This window comes from Lepisosteus platostomus, chromosome 13, assembly GCF_059453375.1.
Source record: "Lepisosteus platostomus isolate fLepPlt1 chromosome 13, fLepPlt1.hap1, whole genome shotgun sequence".
Lineage (NCBI taxonomy): Eukaryota > Metazoa > Chordata > Actinopteri > Semionotiformes > Lepisosteidae > Lepisosteus > Lepisosteus platostomus.
Window position 1 is genome coordinate 12,436,305 of NC_142623.1, and position 25,594 is coordinate 12,461,898.

Genomic DNA, 25,594 nt, shown 5'->3' on the forward strand with positions numbered 1-25,594 from the left:
TTTAAAATAATTAAATTTTATTCGATACATTGTGCGCCTCAAGATCTATGCTTCAATGTCTTTGTCTTTTTCCCCTCTAAACCACTGGATTTCTTTTTGTTCTTGTTCTTATTTTTGACATTGTGTGTTTCGTAGTATCGCACTCCAACTTTCTTAGACTTCTGAGCTCGTTCATGTCTTCTCTTCTGCAGAGAAAATGTTAAGATTCAGTCAAATTAAGCAAAACAACAGAAATAATAGACTACTTTAAAACTTTCATTACACCCACCCAACAAGCAGTAAACCATACACACCTCCTTTGAAGTCAGTTTTTTCTGAGGCTCATCATCATCATCTTCTGCTTTCCTCTTCGTTCCTGCTTTTGTGAGAACTGAAACAATGGGGATTTGTAAGTTCATAGAGAGTTGAGCTATGCTTTACATTTACACATCTGTAACATCAGGACCCTGCACGCAGTTACAAGTGAAATGGGGGAGCTAGTCCAACCCCCAAATTATGTGTCAGCAGGGTTTCCATGACAATATGGAACAAGATACTAGGTGTTTTTAATTCTCGCACTGGGAAAAGCAGATTCATTAATTAGTCAGAATTGGGTGTTTTTTTCACTTGTTTGCAGCAGCTTGACTAGGAAACAGGCCTATTAAAAACTAATAAAACCTCTGTGCAATCCTGAAGAGTAAACATCAATGTGCTTTATTATTATTATTCTTTTATTTTTGAGGATAGGTACACTGAAAAGAAAAAACTTTTACATATCTTGGGCAGAAAACTGTGCCCCTAACACAGCTACCTTCATAGCACTGTTCTGGGAGGAAAGTTTAGGTAAAGGTTTAGCCTGCCTACCAATGGAAGGGACTCTAGACCACATATTTACATTCATCTAAACTTTTACTTTTAATGCATTTTTCATGGGTCATCTCCTTTACCTTGGAACACATTCATCTGTACTGCTCAGTACACTGGTCATGAAATGAAAGAAAAAATATTCACCTTTTGCGTGAGAATCAGCTGGCTTTGTTTTCTGTTCTGTTTTTGTGAATACTTTTTCCGAGAGTCCTTTGGGTATCCTAAAGAAGAGAAGTCACGACATTTAACATTTGAGCACTGTAATAATTACAAATGCACCCAGCTGCCTTATCATAATGTACAAATAGTATCCTGCGTCTTTCTCCAAAAAAACTCAATTCCTGCGTAGAAAACAGTCGGGCAATGAGTTCAAGCATAAATCTGAAATGAAAAGCTTGCCATGTGGCCATTCTTAAAGCTCCAGGTGCAGAGATCATAGAACCCTGCTATAAATCCCCCATTTTTTTTAACACGCTCCCTACTTTCTTGCTCCGATCTTAGTTCCAAAAAAAACACATACACATGAAAAGTTGGGTAAACGCACCTTATAGCTGAAAATCTCTTGGATTTAGCTTGTTCCAGAAACTTCTTGTACTTGGCAATTTTCTCATCCAAGGCACGGATCACTTCTTTAGACCCCTTGCCCTCGGTTCTGTTTGGTGCCGAGGGGTCGACTGGCACCTCTTCTCCCTGTTGTTCTTCTCCTCTCTTGTCATCCTCCTCCTCAGAGCTCTCATGTTCTGGCTCCGACAGGTCAGAAATGTCCGACACTTCCACTGGCACAAGATCTTCCTCCGTGAACTCGGGGGCAACGTTTATTTTCCCAAAGTTCTGCCGCATGTTTGACATGATCCTCTGGATTTGGTTGTGCTTCTTTGTTTCTGCGGGATCTGCTTCACTGCCCTCTGTTCCAGGTGCCTGCTCTGTCAGGGTGATTTCCTGATTTCTGGCAGGTTCTTCTACACAGCCTGGATTACCCTGAGGCTGCAAGGACAAGCAAGCACACCACACTGTAGGACTTTCTAAAGCACGGAGTCACAAAGGAAGTAATAAATGATGCTTATTTAAAAGGTGTATATTACAAAAGTGTTAATCCAGGCAGACTGTGGCATTAACCACACTGAATATTACTGTGAATGAAAGAGCAGGCTGGGAGGCATGCTAAAGAATCTGCCTTCCTGAAATCAGCTATTATAACTAAGCAGGGAGCAAATGTTATTGAGAAAATGAAAAACCTAATTTTGTGGCTCGCAGATCAAAGACAAAGACACGCCTCTAAGCATTGCCTCTCATCAGCAATAGTACAAGGTATGTACGATTATATATTAAATAAATTCTGCAATTGGTTCATAATTTTCCTTTTTTAAAGATTTTTTTTAATACTGTATGGACTGTAATTTTACATACAAAGGCATCAGATCACGTCATGGCTGTAATGTTCTTTATCGTAGATGTTAGGGTCGTTACATACAACGTGTTTCAAGTGGGGTTATTCCTATAAAAATGCCTAACTCACCTTATAAAGTTTACTTTTTTGTTTTTACTTGAACTGAGTATTCTGTATAACTAACCGACAAGAGGAAGAAATGTAAAACACCCTTTTACAACGTTATTCCCTCTCAAAAGTCCCAAAAGTGCTACAGGGGAAACACTCGGAATAAAAGTTACACCTACAATGCTGAGCACAGTACCAACCACGCACAAAACGCAACAATTAATTGTATATATTTTAGCCATCCATCCATTTTCTAACTGCTTCACCCAATTCATGGTTGCGAGGGAAGCCAAAGTTTATCTCGGCAAGCAAAAGGTGCAAGACAGGGTACACCCTGGACAGGACACTAGTCCACTGCAGGCAAAAGGCACAGAAACAGTCACGCCAGAACCAGTTTTCCCAGAAGCCAATTAACCGACCAGTGTATGTCTTAGGACTGTGGGAGGAAACTGGAGCACCTGGAGGAAACCCACGTGAACACTGGGAGAACACACAATCCCCATAAAGAGAGCAAACCAGATTCAGAACTGAACCCAAGACCCCAGTGCTTCAAGGCAGCAAAGCTTACCACTACACCACCATGCAGTCCTATACGTTTTATGTACAGTAAAACTGATCTAATGGATAATATTGTGATATCACATGCATCACACTGAATTGTTTCTCTAATGGGTAGGTTTACCATAGGTTTTAGACTGAATCCTTTATGTATACTGCACTATAATTATATGAAAAGGCAACTCATGTAGAATTTGGGTTACGCAGTACATTCAGGAATGTAACCCCTATGTAAGATAATAACTGCCTGTATAATTTTTTTTTACCTGCAGAGGGCATAATTAGTTCATAGCATAGAGTTTTCAATAAAAAAACCAAATACTATTTAGAACTCTTTTTCTACAATCTTTTATCTGATTTATTGTATTTATATATTTGGCAAGAATTCATGTTATTAACAGTGATTTAAGAACTGAATCAAACTATCAGGATTAAAAGAAAAGATTATAAGCAGTTTTGGACGTACATTTGTCTTGGAACTCAAGGTTTTTTTTTACATCATATCCAGATTAAAAAAAACATTCTTGTTTAAATCTTTACATAAGTCAAGATGAAAGATAATAAAAATACCAATTTTTAATGAACAAGTAGAAAGAGCCACTCTCACCTCCCCCTCCGATTCTCCAATTGGAGGCTTCACGAAGTACGGAATGCGCCCCCTCTGCCAGTCATTCAGGACCATTTTAGACACTGTTTGCATGTCTGGTTCTCCGCCCTTCATGAGAACAAAACAAGAAAATATTTACACGGGCCGCCATATGCACTGCACTTTTAGCTTGTATTTTCAGGTAGCTAATTCCCTAGAACATGTTTAACTACATATAAATGGAAAAAAAGGGTCAATGCCAATGAATAAATTGTAGATCTGTACGCTTGGGCTAACATGATTGCATCAAGTGCGAAAATATGTGCTCTAATTTCCTTGCAAGTTAGGGGTCTGAACTGCCACAGGGCTGTTAACTCCTTGAAGCACCAGAGGCCTAAGCCCTGAGAAAAGGGTTAAACTGATGCAGGGCTTCACTGGGTTGATTTAACACTGCTTCACAAATCTTAAAGACTTCGACTGTAATGGCTGCTAGACTGCAGCAGTTAAGGACCAGAATTAGGCACCTCTGATTTATAGGACTCGGTCAGTTATACCAGGCGACTAGCCAACAGAGCAAACTAAAACTTTACTTCAAGACACAAATTAATTTGTATATTTCTGAGCTACGTGTGGTCCAGTCATTCATCATAAATGCTTTTACCCTAATTGTACCTCAGGCACACAAATAGAAGAATATAAACTATGAAGTAGTAAAATGGTTGCAGAGAAAGTACATTGCTTAATGTTTTCCATTTCATCACTGTTTTTGTGACTGAATCCTTCTCATACTCTGGAAGAAAGTACTGACCTTCAGGAGTTTTCCAGATCTGAATGCCAGTTTTTCCAAGAAATCTTCTGCCGACTCCCAGGTGTCAATCCGGTACGTCTTCTGGATGTATTCCGTCTTGGCCCTTTCAAGCACTGCGGCAATGTGCTCTTCTGGGTTCTTGATCTTCTCTACTTGAACCTGAACGTGTTGTAGAAGACAAACTGAAACACCCCCTCAGGATCAAGGACAGGTGTGGTAATACTCTGTCGAAACAACTTTTTAGTCTGCTGGAAATAATGACAAAATTTGCCATACTCTTTGAAAAAGAGTTCTGAAAACTTGAAGTTGATGCACAAGCAGGCAGCTTGATGTCATGCCGCAACAACATGAGACAAAAATTTCCCCCAAATTACAAAATTGCTGAGGCAAAGCAAGTGAGACAAAGAAAAGAAATGGAACAACTTACAACTCCTTTTAAGACGATATCTGTCTCTGTGTCACCAGATGGGTACACAACTCCAGGGCAGTCAATCAGGAAAATGCGCCGCATCAGGGTGATGTACTGCCATACCTGTGGGAATATCACCCCATACATCACATAACATCACAGATTAATCAACTTTTTTTTTTTGAAACTGTGGCCAAGGTGTCACTTCAGCTGCTGAAATCACAAGACTTCACATGCACGCTAGCTGGATTCATGTGAGGTTTAATAGGCTTCAACCTCAGATGTAATCAACTAGCCAGAGCTGGATGGAAACCTTGTAGAGGTTTCCCCTAACATATGAAATGAATCAAGCTTCTGCAGAGCCAAAACGTATCTGTTTCCCCATAAACAGCAGCTTATTTCTCCTCACAGTGGATAATGAATTTCCTTGAAAATGTATATTTTAACATTTAATTTTTCATCACACTCTGCCTTTTATATAGGATTGATAACATAACACAAACGTTACAGCAATTAAGGCAGAAACACAACCGTGTGCAACAGTGCACCTTGTGAAGCACCAAGCCTTCTGCTCAGGACCCTGCAAGAACACTGCTTCTGGAGAAAGAGATTTCAGAGGTGTGAGGCGAGTACTGTCCATAAACCAATTTTCAATTTTTCAATTTTCCTCATTAAATCAATGATGTAAAGGGTATTTCATCTAATTTAGTGGGAACAAAAACTACAAAAGAGTGGATAGGTATGGGCAAATTAAGGAGTATCTGCACACAGCTTAAATCAGTATCTGATCCAGTGGCAGTGTCATTTCCTTCTATCCACCCACTAAGAAATAAGTATCAGAAACAAGGAACTGACTCAATAGGAGCATGCTTTTCTGAAATCTGTAAAGGCACACTCTGTAAGTCATATAGATTTCTAAAGCATTCTTATGGACAGTGAACAGTGTCAATACCTTAATCTTCATCAATGATAGACTTGCAGTGTTATTTTATGAGACTTGAAATTAAATGGCACTTAAAATGCTCACTGACAGTGTAAGGACTGAAGATCGCTGCACATTCCAGATACACCTATGAATAAAGGGCTCATGCATTTTGCACACTGATCCGTACCCACCACTATCAGCAACAAAGATTTCTAAACATTATATAAACTATATAAACATTTAACATACATAAGCCTGTGTATTGGTTTTCATTTGGGAGTTCATCCCTGCATGTCTCAAAACCTGATACTGATCAGGCACAGACTCCTTTAGCTTTGGAGGTATACAGGAAATAATGGTAAGTACAGCTTCCTTCCAATAACAGGACACTTTTAATTTAAAACCAGTGAAGTTTTAATTCAGTTAACCTTCCACGACATTTTAAGGACTTTCCTCAATGCAAACCTATCTTTTTTCTTCAATACATCAAAAAAATAATACGACTTCTAGTTTTGTGGCCTTGAAAATGCTTGCAGATGCCAAAATGCGGTCAAGTAAAACCTGGGAAAATGCCTTTAAAAGGAGAAGATAAAGAAGATTCTGTGTAGCAATTTATTTGCTGGTTGCCTTGGCGTTGAAAACCCAGCACAAACAGCTCCAGGATTTTGATTTGCAGCGCGGACAATTGTTTTTCAGCTGGAAACGGACGCCGATTCATCACTGCGAGGCGCTTCCTTGACCGTTGTTGGGGGAAACCGTTGTGGTGAGAAGGGGAGGGGGTGGGGGAGGTCTGCCTGCTACCTACCTTGGTCTCACCGGCGATGGGAGCCACGTTGCACACCTTCTTGGACCGCAGAGTGTTTATCACCGAGCTCTTGCCCACGTTTGGGTAACCGATGAATCCCACGCTGATCTGCTTTTTATCAGTGTGCAACTGTAAGAGAGCAATTTACACAGGGGTTCACATTGGTCTGCGTGAAAACAGGAAACAAGTATGGTTCTCATTAGAAACGAAGCGGACACTCCAAAAAACTATCCTTATCGGCACTCTAAATCAAAAGACCGAGAGACTAAACCCTCCTTTGGGGTCATGGTCTGGCTTGGATTCACTCACACTTTCCTGACGTGGCACAATATTCTTGAAGGGAATTTTAGCTGCTAAAATATTTTGACTACTTATCCACGAGGCTATGAAAAAAGATAATAGAATCACTTATGTGCAATTTCAAGTCATATATATTGAATATATATTCTATTTACATATATGGAGGGAAACTCATGGAGGTAGGGAGGAGGGGAAAAATCCAGAGAGTGGGCAGGGGGAGTTTAAAGCTGGCTTAAAGAGGTGGGAGCGAAGGTAATGAATTCCAGGGGTGTGCAGAAGACTGTAATCTGTACTGCAATGGAGAGATTAGTCAATCACTGAGAGCTGGAGGAAGGCATGAGGTTTAAGGATCATTTTGACCTCCAATGTGTCTCTTGTGTAGGAGTCGTCAAATCCCTGTTAAAGGACCCAGACATGAAGGTCAGTGTAATTTCAGCAGGAGATTCATGTCTTCCCCATTCCCCCCACACTACTGAAGAGGCCTCACAGCAAAAATATTTTACTTTTTTTGTAGAGAAGTAAACCTCTTGTTCTTTTGCAGCTCCCAACTCTCATTATTAGATGGTAATTATGTAAATGTTATTAAATTCACATTAGAGACAGTATTTATTTCAATTCGCACATGGCTAATGAGGTTTACGCTATTAAAATGACTGAAGGTTTCACTCAAGCAAGTTTGAATTCGCTCATTGCCAAAAATGAGTTAAAATTACCTTTCCAAACTGCCTTAAGAGCTGAATCAGCGAGCCTTTTCCAAAGGAGTTTGTGAGACTGGCATGGAAGGCTAGAGTGGGATACTCCTGTGACAAGATAGCAACCCACCGTTTCTGTGTGAAAGAAAAATATAAATGAGCCAAGTTTGCAGACTAAATACAGACACGCAGAAGGATGAAATACATTCAAAATTTCAAGTACAGTACATCATAGAAATCAAGATGTATTAGTAAAATGAATTTGAGAATGATCCTTCAAACACACTTGCGAGCTGGGAAATGCTGCTTCATAAGGTTGGGTACCTTTGCAGGAGACTGATGGTGGCTGTTCACCTGAAGGTCTGACCTTCAGGTCTCCTGCATGTCATGACCACTGTTCTGAGGAGGCAGGCAGCTCCTGGAGACATTCTGCAACCTGACACCACAATTACACACAGCCAGGGCTGCAGTGCAGTTCACCAAGGAGCTGCCTTCCAGCGGGGATACATCGTATGTTATAGGTATCGGAACAGTAGGGATGTCACTGGGGGTCTGAGGTGCAAGGATGTGACTGAGGTCGCAGCAGAAGTGCAGTGAACCCACAGCCCTGTAACCCAGTAGCAGGAGGGAATGGAAGCTTTAGGGGACTGTGTGGAATGAAACTCTTCCCCACCTGTGAAGCGTATTTGGTGGATGGTTCACAAATTCACAATACTTGAATCGCCCCTGGAGCAAAAGGCATTTAATTCCCAGATGAAACGGCAAAAACTACACTTAAAACTACTTTCCATTACTGGTGGCACACAAGTCCGAAAAAACTTACAGCTCTCATGTGAAAATCTAAATACATCAAAGAAAGGTTCTGGCAGGTATCCATCAGTGTCTCTGGAGACAAGACATGCAAGGTGAATTGCCCAGTACTCTGCCACGTTTCACTAGCTGCTGAAACCTTCTTCCCTTTCTCTGCCACTTGATGACACCTCAATGAAACTATAAACAGCGGACCCAAAAATGTCCTCAATACCCTGTTAAGGCACTGAGAGACATGAAGTCCACAAGCAAACGTACTTTTAAAAGTTTTGTTCCCCAGAATGGGAAAGTGAATTCAGTCACATTCTAAAGACCTTACTGAGTTTATAAGCTGTTATAAAGAGCTTATTAAGAACTCCACCCACCACACAGGCCCTTACCGTAACCCAGGTGGGAATGAGATCACATTTGTTCAGCACAAATATGAGGTGCTTCCAGGGTTTCTCCTTCTTCATATAGGACTCGATGTTTTGTGAACGAGTTCCCATGGGATCTCTGGCATCCAACACTTGAATAATGACATCAGATGAATCTATGACCTTAGGGGAAAAGGAAAAATCAATGTATAAACCAAAGTGCAGAACATACGAAACCTGTTTAATACATCTGCATTGTTTTTAGAAGAACTTCACTGTATTAGAAGTCATAACAATTCTCTTGCTCTTCTGGGCACCAAACAGCTACAGTATATAGAAAGCCAACATAATTTGGATATAGTTGAAGATTAGAACAGTTTTTTTTCAAGCATTGTCTTACAGTTTTCACTCCACAAGTCAACATTTTAAACCAGCGATAGGCAACTCCCTGAAGGGCTATAGTCCTCAAATACACCTTCAAATACAGATACTATTCACCTCTATGACAAATAACACCAACCTCAGTTAGATTAGATAAATTAATCTTTCTGCCATACTGAAGACTGCTTTCACCTTAAACTTACAAAACATTCTCAACTAACTGAGAGCTTAGATGAAGAAACAGGGCTTCTTTTTACAGGAATGAAGAAACAGGGCTTCTTTCACCAGAGTAGAGAACGCCTCCTATAATGTCTTACTGCTGCTTCTGACACCTTTCAACAAGACTGCAGGAGCAGCCAGCACCTTCAGTGCTTTAGCAACTCACAAACATATGCACAAAATACCCTTCAGACGTCCCTCACTGATATTCCTAAAAGAGCTATTAACTTGACGGTTTTGCATGAAGGCTAATCAATAGTACTTATTTGAAACACCACCAGCTTAATCCCATCACTCCATGTCTAAGATGCTCCACACAGCCAAAATGAAGTAAAGAGATATGGATCATTAGGTACATAAACTAAAAAAAAAACAAACTGTATTACGCACCTTGTAGAGTTCGCCCCAGATCCTTTTTGACTGCCCCTTTTTGAAGATTTCTTCTCGAGCCTCGTCCCTGATGAAAAAAAATCAAATGCATACTGTACTTATTCTTGGCTACTCACAACTGTTTTACAACTGAAGCCTGCAAATGGCAACGGTCAATTTAAAGAAGGGAGGTGATCCCGTCATGGGCAGTCAGAGGGCAGGGTCACCTAAACACAGCAGTGCAGTTTCAGGTGCTGCGGGTCCAGCACTCTTTCGTCGTAGAGGACGAAGAAGGTTAGTGGGCAGAATATTAATCACTCACTGATACATGAACTGTGAATTTACTGTTTTCCAATCCGAGACTCTGCAGGATCTCTCTAATATTTCTTTCACTCCACCACGTTTATGTCTTCAATGCTGATAACTGCTCTCATGTTAAGATTTTGTCGCCCCTTTATGTAACAAGAAAGGTAAAAAATAAGCCCAGATCTAGGAATACGATCAAATTATTTAAAGCAACAATAAAAAACATAAGCATGAGAGTGCTCTACAGAACAAAAAAAACTAAAATCCCCCAGATTCAGTAGAAAAACACTGAATGACAGGCATAGCTGGAAAAAAAGATAAGAATCAGCAAGACAGAGGCAGAAAAGAACATTTTTTTTGCATAATTGAAGCTGAGGGTTCAAATCACCTTGAAACTAATGAACAGCAGGTGAACTGTAAAAGCCCAAGTCTTTATAAGATATTAGGATTAATATTTGGAGATGAAAAATAAATCACAAACATGCTAAATAACTTCACACAGGTCTTCACAATGGAAGACATCAAGAACATGTACCACGGTCTAGCAGCAGCTAGAGAACTAATGTTTTGCAAAATAGAAGCTGAGGGGGCAGATCGCCTTGAAACTAATGGATTTCCAGGGCCTAATGGTACTTGCACCATTGTACTTAAGGAAATTAGATACTTTATTTGCAGACCCCTCCCATTTAATTTTTCAACACTTAGGCAATGCAACATCAAATCAAGTAAAGGGGGAAAAAACAGAGCCCAAAAACTATAGACCAACCTGTTTTACCTCTGTGGTCAAGACCTATGGAAACACTTTGTAAAAAATACTTGCAATACAATGGAATCTCAAGAGACATCCACTGTGAATTAAGAAAGAAGATCTGGGTTAACAAGCAACCAGGGCAGCTGACACCTCTAAAGCTTATGGCAAGATACTCTACATTTACATGACCATAAATCTATTGCTAAGGTGTCTCATTAGAGGTTGATTATGAAATTAAAAGTCCCAGGGACCCAAGGCAATTTGGACAGGTATATCAAGAACAAAACAAAAAGGAATGAACGTGTCATATTAAAGAGGAAAGCCTTAGACAGATGTATGAAGTAGTAGGTTGCACGGATCTGTTTTAGGCTGCTCTTCCTGATCTATAAAAACAATTTAGATTCTGATATGAGTTACTTCCCAGATCAAAAAAAAATGGGGGAAATAGCAGGAGGGGGATTTCATAGAGAAGACAAAATCATGAATCGGACAGACACTTGGCAAATGAAATAACCCAGATAAGTGCAATTGTTCTCAGAAGACATTACAGGGAAGCAGTAAAAAGGCAAAATGTATGTTTAAATCAAAGGGAGTTATGCTCAAGGTTTAAAGTTTAGCATACTGCTTTTGATTTTGGTAGCCATACCAGAAAAAATTAGATTATAGTCTTAAAAAGAGCAACCATAATGATTCCTGGCCGTAGGGTATTCACATTTGCAGACAGGTTAAAAGAATTAAATCTCCTCAGTCCACAACAAAGGAGTCTGAAAGAACATTTTATCCAAGTGTATAAAATCCTAAGGGGCACAGACAGGGTTTACTGACTTTTTCAGACTCAGCAGTGAATTTGAATGTGAAATAATTGAGCAAATATACTAACACGGTTATTGTCACATATAAAGGCCTGATTCCTTTAAGTACAGCTTGCTGGGCTGCAAGAGTCCTCAGGGACTTTGAAGAGGGGTGCTTGTTGAGGAGCATTTCGCAGGAACTTCAATGACCAAAACAACTCGCCATGCTGATGCTTCACCAACAACTGGGTCTAAGATCATGTCGGCATGAAATTTAGGGAAAGACCTCATCAGGGGAAAGTGCAACGGAGGGAGGAAGTCCATCCTCTGGGATTGCGATATCTGTGCAATCATTTGACATGTAAAGAAAAACGGTGAGCAACTGCATATCAACTGACTGCAGATATCAACCAGGAGTGGGAGAGGCCAATTTCCTCAAAAATGTCCACCATGAATTCCACAGAGTGGATACCATAGCTGGGTAACGGTGCACAAACTGTCCCATGCATAGCAATGCACATGGAAAAAATTGTGATATGGGCATTTTACACCATGTGTTTGACAAACGGATGAAGGCAAACCTAAACCTCTAAATAGCCGATTCCAAAAGAAAAGGGTTCTGGTGATCGCGTAATGTTGTGGGGCACATTCATCTGGCAAGGTTTGGATGTTCTCATTCCCTTTAAAGTCAAGGCCAATGCTAATTCCTCCTCAACAGCACTGAGTGATTAACCTAACCCCAAGCAGCACCATTTCTTTCATGCCAGGAGGGTGTCTTCCAGGATGATAAAGCCCCTATCCACAGAGCACGTGTGGTTGCCCAGCAATTTAAGAAGCATGACACTGATGTTAGCCATATGTCATGGCCTCTTGGTCACCAGATCTGAATCCAATCATTGCAGCATTTCTGGGATATTCTAGAATAATGCCCAAGACGTTTTCTACCTTCCATCAACCAGGTATGAGCTAAGTGACCTTCTTGTCAGAAGAATGGTACCACGTCTCTCCTGCAGAATCCCAAATGTTGGTTGTCTCTAAGACAAAAAGTCTTACTGGCAGTGCACGTGGTGGCCCATTGCCATGTTTAGAATACTTCTTTTATTAGAGAAATCCAGTGTAGCTCTCAGTTACTTAACTGAAGCAACAACTGTCTTTAGTTATGAATATTATGTCAATTAGTCAGTGAAAAAAAACATCTATAAACTTGAAGGAATGGAAGATAAGACTCCAATTTTGGGCAAAACAGTCAAGTTCAAATCAAGAGGAAAATCACAGAAATAAAGGTCAAAACATGTTTGAAATCAAAACTGTCCATGGCTAAATGTTTAATCTTCTTATGAAGTTGGTTGACTTTAACTGCGTTAAACATGGCTGGATTGGTCAGTATTGGGCTGGGAGACCAGTAAGTGGTGAGTGGAGCAGTGGGTGGCTCTTGACTTACTGCATCTCAATTTTCAATCCAGTTTTGCAGGAGGGGATGCTGTACTATAGAAGGTGTTATCATTTCTTACTTCCCATATTGCCCCAGATGGAACACAATACATATAACACATCACTTACAAACTGAAACCATGAACAAATATGAAGCATACAAGCATAAGATGAGAAAAAATAAATGAGTTTTAAGTAATTTTCACTATCTTGAAAAATAAATAAATTGGGTCATCATTGAGATAGACACAAAAGACACATGCATAATGAATAAATAAAGTAAAATATACATTCTGTTGTCAAGATTGAGTAGGTGCATATCTGTGGGAATAAAGGATAATTTAGTTCTAGTTCTACTGCACTTAAGTTTGAGTAGTTTAAATCCTGATAGAAGGAGCTCAGATTAACTGAAGAAGGGGTGTAACTCACCCTTTGCATGCTAAAGATACAGAGGAGAAGGCATGTTAATCCCAGTGTCCTATATAAATTCCACTCTGGACTTGCACAATTGGGTATCCATGAAATTTGCTCCTTAAAACAATTAAAGGGGAACTGCAACACTACTTTTATATATTAGAGTCAGAAAGAATCAGCACTGCCAAGTGCATTTCAAACTACAATGAAAGTAAAAGGTACACAGCAACTTGTAAAGCCTCCAGCTCACATCACAAAATAGACTAAATTGCCAGGTATGCACATCATCATACTGCTGTCATTGTCTGTGATTCGGAGACAAAATACTCAGTGAGGTGAAGCTGCCCCCTTACAATGTAAACAAGCAGGCTTGCGAATACATTTCTTTTGATCCAATAGAAAAACGTCTCTCGACTTTGAGAGGGTTTTGTCGACAAAAACAACTTACTCATTAACTGTACATGCAGATCGCTTTGAAACATTTCTGTGGTGAAATGTCTGCTGCACAACCTGGACGTATTTGCTTGCACATTGCATTACATTAGTCATTACAGAGACTAGTGAGCAGGAAGGGCTGCTTCACATCGCAATTTGTGCAAACTCCTACTATTCCCCATGGCAACATGGCGACCATACAATACTTTCATCAAGTTTAGGATATTGTGCTTAATTTGGAAACTAAGTTTTTTTGATACCACCAATTAAATTATTTTGTTACTGAGATTGAATAACTGGTCTGAGAAATTGCGACTGCAGTTCCTCTTTAAGGAAGTAATTTTTCCATCTCCACCTTATTTTCTATGTAGTGTATGTTACAATTCAGTGGTGGGTGATCCTTAAGGATGGAAAAGTACAAAAATGCAAGCAATTACTAAACATCACAATATTTTAGCAAAAAGCAATTAAATTTAGTACACAGAAAAATGAGATTTTGGGGAAAACGTCAGACACAAATGGTGATCTTATTTATCCAATATGGAGTGTTCTGGTACACATTGTCATTGTCCTTGAACACATGCCCTTCCTGGCTTCACTGGTAAGTGGATTCAATTTAAATGCACCACACAATGCAGTTTTCACAGTTGTATGACCAGAGCTGGTAAGTCTACAATCACAATGTACTCTGAAATTCTTTCACACAGTTTGATTTGTGCTTTGACTTGCACTGCTATTCAAAATACAAAACCACAATTCTTACAAAGAAAACTTTAACTTGACCTCAACGGACCACAGTTCACAAAGGCTACATCGATCGAAAGGCTGCACTCTAACCTGACTCCAGAGGTCTCCATGACGAGATCCCTGTCCTTCTCCTTATCGTAGCTCTCGGCTGAGGCCTCTGCCTTCTCCACCAGGTCCTTCATATCCACCACAGACAGGCTGGGCCTCTTCCTCTGGGCTTTAGGGCCAAACGTTGTCTCGTATGTCTCGGTGTCCAGAATGTGCACTTTTGAATTCTGTGGGTTTCAAGACAAAAACCATAATCTCAATTCTACAGAACACTACCATTTATTCAGCACAAGCCTTCTCTTTCATCAAGGACTGATTTTATCTTTATAGAACAAAAAAAGTTATTAAGGATTATTGAGGATTTCCTTCAGGTAGATGCTGTTCAGAATCCGAATATGCGTCAACTTGCAATAGAGGTACTGTATCTACTGGAAAAGCAACAGTAAACCACAATTTAACTTGCCAGTTTAATCTAATATCTCGATTTATACAAAAACCCATTTATCAAATAAAAACTGTTTCAAAAATCAACCTATAAACAAGCACTGCAACTCACACAATAAACATTTTATGGCAGTTGTATAAATGGTTGGTAAACCAATCCAATAAAAAATAATTCTTATATGCAGAGAAAATATGAACATTATATAACATGCGCTTCAGCTCTCTGTTCAAAAATGGATAATATGTTTTGAAAATTATGTTTTAAATAATATTTTACATGTTAAGACTTGGAACAGCCTGTTCTAGAAACCGAAAAGCTGGAAAATAAAGAAAGGACAGTTCCTATAATATCAGATCATCAAATGTAACCTTTTTGTGGTATAAAACTGCCTTTAAATGTTAATTACAGCATTTCCAAATTTGAAAAAGCTGGTTAAAATGACCTTATATCTACAAATCAGACACACATTACAGCATGCGTAAAAACCAAGCAACTTGCAGATCTTGTCAAATGCAATAACACTTTCCATTTTGGAGTCACAGGTGCATCAGCCAAGGTCTGGGAACAGTTTTGCTTTCATGACCAAAAACTGGACTTGTTTTCAGCAAAATATGCTTTTCCCCAAATCACATTTTCCCCTAATTTAGTTATATTGTTTTATTAAATGCACATGAAACACATTCCAGAGGAAAGACAAAATAGTAGGAACTGAATCCAAATGTTCAGCACCCTGTAAGATGTGCTGGACCAGTGAGGGCATTACTGAGCCCATGTGAAAATAAAGCCCTCAATGCCATTACCAGTCAGTAATGGTAACTAATGGGTGAAAACTTATTTTCACTCTGACTTTCATTTTTTTAAACCACAGTAAAGGCTGTTGCAATTTCTAAGTGAATGCATTTGGATTGCATTTGTGGCCAAAAGCTGTTTATTTGGCATTTGCAAAACTGTAAACAGAAAAAAAGCACTAAAACCTCAGGAGCTCACAGCTGCACCACAGCAGTGAATCTCAGGAGCTCCTACACACGTGAATGAGTCACACTGGGAGGGCTGCACGTGACAGCAGTGATCTCTGCACCTCAGGCAATTGGAGGGGGCTACCTTACTTGAAATTTCACCTGCACTGTCCTGAGTGTGGGGCTCATCTCTATGCACGTATCAAGTGCATCCATGGAGGTTAAATTAATACATGACCACAGTGGTCTGAGGCTTACCATATTAGGTAGTGCATAGGTGCATTATTGGAAGCAACAATGGGGATACAGCTTTCAGCAATCACACACCTGCACCTCTCTCTGCCACGCAAACCAATCATCTGAGGAGGTACCGTCAGAAAAGGACGCAGTTCCAACTTAAAATTCCTGTTTTCAAGAACACTTAACTGGAAACATGACTTGTGTATTCTTGCCTCATCAATAAGCCGTAGAAATTCCCATAATGTCATCGCCTGTGAATTTCTACGAATTTCTGTGAATATTCTCTAAATATGTCTCTCATCAATTTTCAGGTGCAGGAGAGCATCCAAGTTAGGACATGTGGCACCATTCTTCCACGCCTGGTTTCTGAAGGTGAGCATTCCAGAATATCCCATAAATGCCCGATTGGATTCAGTGACTGAGACCGCCGTGACATATGGATAACATTAACCTGACTGCCGAGTTCTCAGTGGATGTTTTGGATGAAACTAGCTGCTCGTGCCCCAGGTTGGAATTTTCAGTTAATTGAGCTGCAGCTGTTTTGCCTTGCATGTCATATTAAAGTATGGATATTGCAATCCTGTAGGATGCACTTCCACTCACTGTTGCCCCTTGTTGTTGAGGTCTTTCACTCAGAGTTGCGTGCTGACATCACCAAGTTGAGCTGTTTCGGTCACTTAAGTTCCTGCCTTTTTTCTTGTCTTGCAGCCATGCAAGCCATAATTATAGGCAACCAGGCCTGCCCAGGCCTTTATATGCGCCTCTAAGTATGCTGGGATGTTGTTTAATTAACAATGAGCCACACCAGTGTGGAAACCCTTGCATTCAATATACTTGGAAACACCTTTGTAAATAGGGAACACCATTTTTTGGTCCACTTCTTGAATCTGGTAAGTTTATATCACATATACAAGTAAAGTTGTCCCACTTTACAAATAAAGTACACTAAACACTGTAAGTTTGTCCCACTTTACAGTGCAGAAAGTGGTTCCCAAAAACCTGGGCACCTTGTGCAGCTTGTGGTATCATCATGGAAAGCTGTATCGCTTCTCCAGTCCACCCCAATTCTCCTGTGATCAGATGTAACACATTTCTCATGGACGAGAAATGGATCTGACTGGCAGGCCTGCTGGACGAATGTACATGTAGAGTGCATCTTCCCTGCATGCTATGGGAATTAAAAGTAAGTCAATTAAATATGATTCAAACACATGAGGTGTAAAACAAAAACATAATCGTTAATAAATAAATTACCTTGAAAAAACTGCTACGAACCACAGAAAAATATGCCAATCCACACAGCAACATATTTTATGTCAAGAAACATTAAACATTTCTTTAGGGAAAACACTTGATGAGAAGTTAATTTTTCAGGCTATACAAACACCCACCCCAACTTTCTTAGGGGAGGGCAGACATCTGGCTGCCACCACATTTGAGAGACAAACATCAGATCAAGTAGATATGACGAAGAAAAACAATACTGTTAACTTTAAGAACACTTCTAGAGGAGTTTTAGCAAACGAACATTATTTTCTGTACTTTAATTCTTCCACACCTTGAGATGTAGAAGACAGCTGGCACTGTTATAAATATATATAAAAAGGTCTTTATAAAATACAAATGATAGCAAATGACTCAATAACATAATTGCTGCAGTCTGGTACTAGAAATGAATATCATGTGTGGGTATTGAGTCTGAATACATTTGTATACAAAGGCTAAGCTTTTCTTCTAATGCATTTTTCAGTTATCTGTCACAGAAAGATATTAGATACAAATGCACAAAAATACTGGCACCCCTAATCTGAAGCATGTTATTCTCCAATTAAGTTTAAAAAATGATGCCTGTTAAACTACAATACCTATTAATCAGTGACAGATCCCGTTTCCAGAACGTACAGTGTAACCCAGCCAGCAGAAGTTAGGATGTACCCATCAATCAACTAAACTAATATACATAGTGCCAGTGTTTGTGTCTCCAACTGTATATGGAGCTAGACATCTTGCATCGCTTCAAACAGATTGTCTTGTCCCAGATCACCTTATTTTTCCAAGCTTAAAAACAAGGTAAGAATGATTTAGATCCCCAAAAAGTACACACACTTCATATTTCAAATCGACACTACAGATCTAAAAATGTAGATGAAATGCTGCCGTAGAGGAGGGCTAGACATCTCCGAGCTTGAAGACATATTTAAAACATAAAATAGGCATTGATAAAGCTAGTCTGGAGGCCTTTAGCTCTTTCTGGTAAAGATTAAAATCCTGATGAGGCACATGGAAAAAAAAAAGAAAAGAGAAAAAGGGGTCATTCAGTCCAAAGAGAAGCCTTGCAATGCACTGCACACATATGGAACAGTTTAAAACAACAAGACCAAAGTGCCACAGCAAATCAACAGGTTCAAGAGAACAGAAGTGTTTTGCACTGATGCAAACCAACCTTGAAGAAGCAGTGTATGAATGTAAACTGTATCTGTCAACAGCTACGGCTGAAAGCAAACCCAGACAAATTACCCCTGACCCACTTCTGTTACAGCTTCTCTCCAATTGCAGTTCAAAATAAAGGAAACGGGGGGGGGGGTTGTGGGGGGGAGCCAACGATGTGTGTTTACTACAGGACTTACGTGGGATTTGACTCGGTCATGCAGGAGAGACATGGGAAGCTTGCTCTTCTTCATGACCACCCTGTAGGGGTCCTTCTGCACCTGCTCCATTTCCTCCTGGAACGTCTGCAGTGAGGACTGCTTGATAACCCTGGTGTTCGCTGCACACCGCAGGGAACAGACACAAGAGATTCCGTTTTGAGTTTACACTGAATCAGGTTCATAACAGGAGATTTGAAAAACCAAAAAAATCATGGCATCCATTCACATTTATTTCGTTTTCAGCTGCATCACTAAATTGAAGAACCTTTTGCAAGTACATGCATAGAGGATTCTCAGTTTCCTTGCAGCACTACCATTACCCATAAGGCTCACACGGTTCCAGTGCACCATGTGAGTTACCCAAGTCCAAGCTCAGCTGCTGTTGCTGGCCCCTGGAAAATCTACTGCACAGAATCAAGCTTTCATTAAGCCAAGTCTAGAAAATCCAATAAATCTATTGCTCTAACCCAGCTCTGCTATTACTGAGCTCAACAGTACTGTGAAGAAAAAGCGTTAACTTGGTAAAGAGACCATATTAAGATAAATATATGCCTCTTACAGTAAGTGCCTGACACCTGGAACAACGTTTCTAGCTTTCTGCACTGTGAATACTGATTATATGGCCTTAACAAATGATACGTGTATAACCAATTTCCTTACTGTGAAAAACACTACACACATTTTTTTGTTCGATTTTTTTTCCCCCATTCAGTTTTATGACTGAAAATGTCTTTTATGACTGAAAAGGCAGCTTTACTTGACTGGCCAGCAATAACTGAATAATTTTTTTCTTTTGTTATGCGTTTCAGTGCAAATGTGATCTAAATCCAGTTATGGGACTGAAATACAACACAGAACTATCATGCTGTATTTCTATAACATCTTGATTGTTCACTCACCAAACCACTTTATGTTCGGCTCCACTCTGGCTACTGTCCCAGAAGCCACTGAAGACTGGTACTGCAGAGGTTTGATGACTTTGCCCCGGTTGTTACTACACAATAAACACAAACACAAGGAAGACTGTTTTGACAAACTGTCGTCTTTTCATGCAAATGACATTAAGACAATCCTAATACAAAGCAATCTGACGGGTTTAATTATTTGGCAACACTGCCATAAAATGATTTGGTGCAAATGTACACAAGACAAGAGAAAAAGCTTTACATTTCCAGCCTCTGCTGTAGGACATTTACAAGAGCTTGTACTTTAAAACCTCCTGGTATGGGTGGCAGTGAATGTGGCGGTTAGCGTCTAGGACTGTTCAGTTTTTCTCCTGTTAAGACAACACTGACAATGCCGTTTCATGCAAATTTACAAGTATTTAGCATCATTTATCTTCCTGATGCGTCTTGAAAACGATCACTCACATGTGTAGGAGTACAGGAGGGGTGAGGTGATTCAAACAGATGGGCCCCAGAAACACAGAGGAGCATAATTCCCAGGCTAGCAGCCTACAAAATCACTCTTCCACTTTGAAAGCAATATCACAGATCTGTTAATGAGCAGCTATGTGTCCAGTTTTTATAATAGCAGGTTTATGATCTTAATTGTACTCAAACTAGGGAAAGGCATTAAAAGGAGGCCGTTTACCCATACGCAGGGACTCTTAGAAAAGAACTTGAGAGTGTTTCAAATTTTGTTTAAGTTATTGAATTATTAGACAAATCCTGCACAAAAAAACAAATATAAATAACAAAAAAATCAGCAAGAGCTAAAACCTGCAAACATGGATATAAAACTATACTTAAACCAAATACTTTAAAAACTTTCATTGGAAAGATGTACCTAAGAAAGCCATGCGTGGGAACTTGAACTCCTGCGTGTTCATTTAGCATGTGAACAATAAATCCTTGTGATTTATAGCATCCTTGCAATTCAAGTATTACCTCCTTGAAGTTTTTATTTGATCAGATTACAATCCAGAGTTTGAAATACTAAGAAAACATTAAAGTTCTTGCAACAAGCGATGATAAATTATTATTTAATGATAGGATGGGTTACAGCTGCAAGAGACAGACACCAGTAGGCCAGGATTTGCAGACAAATTCAATAATACTGAAACTGGAACAGAAGGGGTGAGAATCCAAAGAAAAACTGCAAAGGAGAGAATTGAGAACCCAATGGAAACACAAAACAAAGGACCAGCTAAAGAACTGCCCATATCTACACTGCCTTGCAATTTTTTTCATCTCCAACCAACTGTCTTTTGATAAAAATACAAATAAAGTATACACCATTTTTAAATGAACTTTTATTCATAACTGCAATGTTCACATTTGAACACCATTATAGATGAAGGACACTGAACATCAGCAAAATATATACACTGAAATCTACTGATCGTATAAGCGTTCAACCTTTTATGTCAGTACTTTGTGAAAGCACCTTGCCAACATTAAGTGTTAAGTCTTTTTAGATGTTCTGCATTTTAGATTCTTAGCTCACCCAAGCAGGTTTTCCTCTAGGCTTTGCCTATACTTTGCACCATCCATTCACCTCCCAAACCTGACAATCTTCTCTGTTCCTGGAGATATATCACATTCCCATAACGTGATGCCACCACCACCATGCTTGACAGCTGGAATGGTGATAAGTGGGTGATGTGATGGGCTTGCACCAGTAATGCTTTGCATTCAGACCAAAAAATTCAATTTTCCACCTCCTATGATGACCAAAAAAATGTTGGCTAATTTCTACTATCATCTACATGTTTTGTATGTCTGTGCTTTATGCAGGGACAAGAAAGTCAGTGTTCATACAGCAACAATATCAATAACTAACTTCTCAGACACAGAAGTCTGAAAATCTTTTAAAGTCATTGATAGGTTCACAGTGGCACCCCTGACCAGTATCCCTTGCCCAGCTGCTCAGCATGGAAGGATGACCTCTCTACCGCATTGTCCTTTTTCTTTTCTTCCAATCTAAATTCGCAGATATAGGGAGAGAATACTTATGGAAATCTGAGTCATCAGAATTTCTTTCCAACTTTATCATGAATAATCATCATTTATAATGAACTATTATCACATATATTATGATTCAGCTTTATCAGTCTCGAGTTTGTTATGCAGAATCTAAAGACAAAGTCCCATGTATTCTAAATACACTACTTTGAAAGGAACATGACTAAGTTTAGACAGCAACACAATGTGGAAACTTTGCAGGTGGAGAATATTTTTGACGGCACAGTAAATGCTATGAAAAGCTAGAGATGAGCCGTTGCATTGGTACTGCGAGTGTGATTATGATGTGACTAGAATCACAGAAAAAGAGTTAACAGAGTGGAATTGAATATAACATTAGTGGAGTTCTGGAGAGGCAGAAAAGACAAAAGGTAGAATGGGTGTAGCAAATGTAGAAAATTTGATTATTTAATCAAATAATCCATGTAGGTCAAACATATTCAATAATAATCTTTCAAAAACACAGAGTTAGGATGCATGTATACTACAAACCATAATCAGATATTTCTTATGCCTAGTCTTATTGTTGTAATGAAACCAGGAAAGCATAAAACATGGATATCATGGAAGGTTTTAATTTTTCTCACAAAAACTGGGGAAAATCCCCAGAGATGCCAACAGCTGTAACCAAAATTACAGTCAAAGCTAAACAGCTGCTATCTTCCGCAGTTTTTGAAAGCAACTTTTAGAGGGAACGCCGACAGTGGTCTAGTGTTTTCAGACACTCAAGACAAGAGGGAGGAACACAGAGGTGCACGACCCATTAGAGACCTGTGATCAGATTTGAGTGACATTAAGGTCAGCATGACATGGAGACTGACCTGCATTAGAAATAATATACATCTGAGGTTACAGAAATGAAAAACAAAACAACTTCATGGACAGCAAAGCAAGTTAATGGATAGGAAACAGAGTGTAGATATTGACAAATACGATCACTACACTGTCACAGGGATCACAGAACTTTTCCTAATATATAACAATGATTTAGATTCTGGTATAGCTAGTAAACTACATGGAAGTGCATTTAAAACCAAGAACAGGATGCACATCTTTGTGTAAAGGGTTGTGGGAGTATGGAGCAAGTAATCAGGCCATGCTATTAAAGTCAATCCCCTGGTTTCTTTCAAAAGATGTCTGGATCCTTGGGTCAAGATAAAAATGATGTTCTTAACTATTAAAGCTTGTGGATGATTTCAAAGCATCAGAGATTAACAGGGTGTCTAAAAGCCGTGCATGAAAAATAAAACTCAGACAAAGAAAAATACAAGATTGTGCAAACAGCAGGATGTGGAGGATTACATGCGAATAGAAAGAAAAACTGTATATTTATAAGACAGAAACACTAACCTTCAAGAAATGAGTGTAGGAAAAAGAGGTGTTTATGCTGACAATGTGCCTCTTATAAATAATGGGACAAACCAATAAAATAAAAAAGGTAAGCTAGAATTTTAGGTTTTTAATCATAAAGAGTTGTTCTATTAAGATTTTACAACGAACTAGCAAGACTGATTTTGGTCACCTTGTTACGAAAAAAAATTGCTGCTGTAGAATCAACTCAGAGATAAGCAACCAGGTATGCTCCTAAACATTCAGGCTTGACAAACTAAAATCATTCCACTTTTTCAGTTGTGCAAGGATCTCATTCGAGTATTCAAAATTCTCAAGGGCGCTGACAGGCCACCTAGCAGACTTCTTCAGAATCAACAAAGAAACACAAACCAAGCAGAATCGGCAGGGACGTGTGTTTATCAATTAACACAACAACCGGGCATGTAGTAGAAACCAGGGTGTCAGTATCCTTCAATATACAGCCAAGACCATATCTTTGGATCAGCTCACTATGATCAACCACAGGGCCTTGTCTCGTTTGTAACTCTTCTTCCTTTCTGTTGATTACATTTCAATTCAATTCAAGGTGCTTTATTAGCATGACCAATGAATAAGTCAGTGGTACCAAAGCAATATAAATACAATTAACATAAAATCAACAGGCATTTACCACATCATAATACATTTACATACAAACATATGGAGCATTACTGAGAGACAGGCTCACTGTTCCTCAGGCTGTGACAGGAGGTCACATACCCAGTTCAACTGAGTTCCTCCCCCCTCCCCTTCTCCCAGTAGGATTGGGAGTTCTTGTGATTCTGGCAGGTGGGGGAATAATGAGATTAGATTTGTACATTTGGAAAAGGATGTTTGTCTAATCCCAGAGTATCTGTCACAGTGCAGTATGAAGTGTATTTTTGTCTCCATTTCTCCCCGCTGGCAGCGAGAGCACAGCCAGATTACATACTCACCGCCGTTCCTTCTGCCTGTACATATTCAGACGTTTGATGGTGGCCCGGTCCCTCATATTGTTTCCACCAGCACCCTTGGGTCGATCTTTTTATAAAAAGGAGAAACAAGACAAAATTACTTTCTTCATAATTCTCTAATCGATCTGCAAATTAATAAATTAGCAAAAACATCACTGAGAATACCAAAACTTTATCTTAGTCCATATTTCAGGTATTTAGTGTGACAGCCATCACACTAAAAAAAACAGTTTGACACGGAAACATGAAATTATGAATGGATGTAAGTTTTTCCTCTTTCACTTGTTACGTTTTTGTATCCATCTAAAAGGTACCAAGAAAACAAAAAACTAATTTATTAACTAGCGTTTTAACATCATGCAACTAGATGTTTACTGAAATATTATTTCAATCTTGAAATGCGTGTCCATGTTCTTGCACTTAATGACACCCGAAACCTATTAAATATTGAGCCACCAGGAATCCTATCACTTCCCCCGAGTTATTTTAGCAACTTATAATATTCGTATAACTTATCCTAGTTTTTGACTGCAAAGTCAAAAGTATGTCTTAGAAGTGTCACGTTAATTGGTTAAAGTGCACACCATTTATAAAGTAAAAACAAACACATGAAAGAAGTCTATCGCACTTGTTTTCAATCCAACTGAATAAAACGTCGAGTGCGATATACAAGCAACAGGTTAACCAGGTATCACCATAAACAACTGTGATCTACAATTATTAAGCCCCATTTTGTGTTTCTAGCTTCTAAAGCCTCTAGAAGATTAGATTAATTACGTAAGTTATACATAATGCTGCGGTTTTATTTACTTATTTAAAAGAAGGTGTTTGGATTTTATTCTTCGTCAACAAAATCAGAAATCAACACAGCGGATATAGGTTAACTCTTACCTGGATTACTGCTGGATGCAGAGGGGTTGATGGTGCTTCTGCCCTTGTACCGTGGCTTCACCATGGTTCCGATTAGTTGTAGAAAAACTCTACCGTTTTCAACAACGAAAAAAAGGTTTTATTTTTTAAAAGGTTTAAGCTTTCACTCCCGTGCCCTTCCACGTGTGAAGAGCTGCGATAGTCGAGCAGGAAAAGCGTCATCAAACAGCGACCAATCCATGCATCTTAAGGTGGAGCGGATGTGTCAATGCAGGGTTGTAATGTTTTTTAGGTAATGAGGGTTACATCTATATCTATAAATGTATAAAATTTATCATTAATTCGAGATTCTAATGCGTAGCAGACTTTCTCGTGTGTTGTACGCGATATTATCAGTACTTTATTTTACGGAGCACATCCTTATGTTTATACATTACTTTAAAAAAATAGAAATATAATATAGGAACAAGTAATAGGTTTATTCCATGCTGAAAAAAAGAAGAAAGAGAACACAACGTTTCGGCCGTGGAGCCTTCTTCGACACCTTCGACACCGGAACGTTGTGTTCTCTTTCTTCTTTTTTTTCAGCATGGAATAAACCTATTACTTGTTCCTTTGCAGCCTACGCATGCTGACGCAGCTACCCACCTGAAATATAATATA

At 39.2% G+C, this 25,594-nt stretch overlaps 1 protein-coding gene across 1 annotated transcript; it reads right to left on the reverse strand.

The window, feature by feature from the left end:
* On the reverse strand, positions 1-25,157 carry gnl2 (G protein nucleolar 2). The gene is made up of 16 exons (XM_088603145.1): positions 24,953-25,157; positions 24,044-24,128; positions 19,671-19,765; positions 18,751-18,890; positions 14,525-14,709; positions 9,581-9,647; positions 8,615-8,773; positions 7,446-7,559; positions 6,433-6,561; positions 4,721-4,825; positions 4,294-4,452; positions 3,507-3,614; positions 1,391-1,830; positions 991-1,067; positions 294-370; positions 1-185 (listed from the first exon to the last, which is right to left on the reverse strand). The coding sequence occupies exons 1-16, from the start codon at positions 25,014-25,016 to the stop codon at positions 39-41; spliced, it is 2,151 nt and encodes a 716-aa protein (XP_088459271.1). The 5' UTR covers positions 25,017-25,157; the 3' UTR covers positions 1-38.
* Positions 25,158-25,594: the final 437 nt, after the last annotated feature.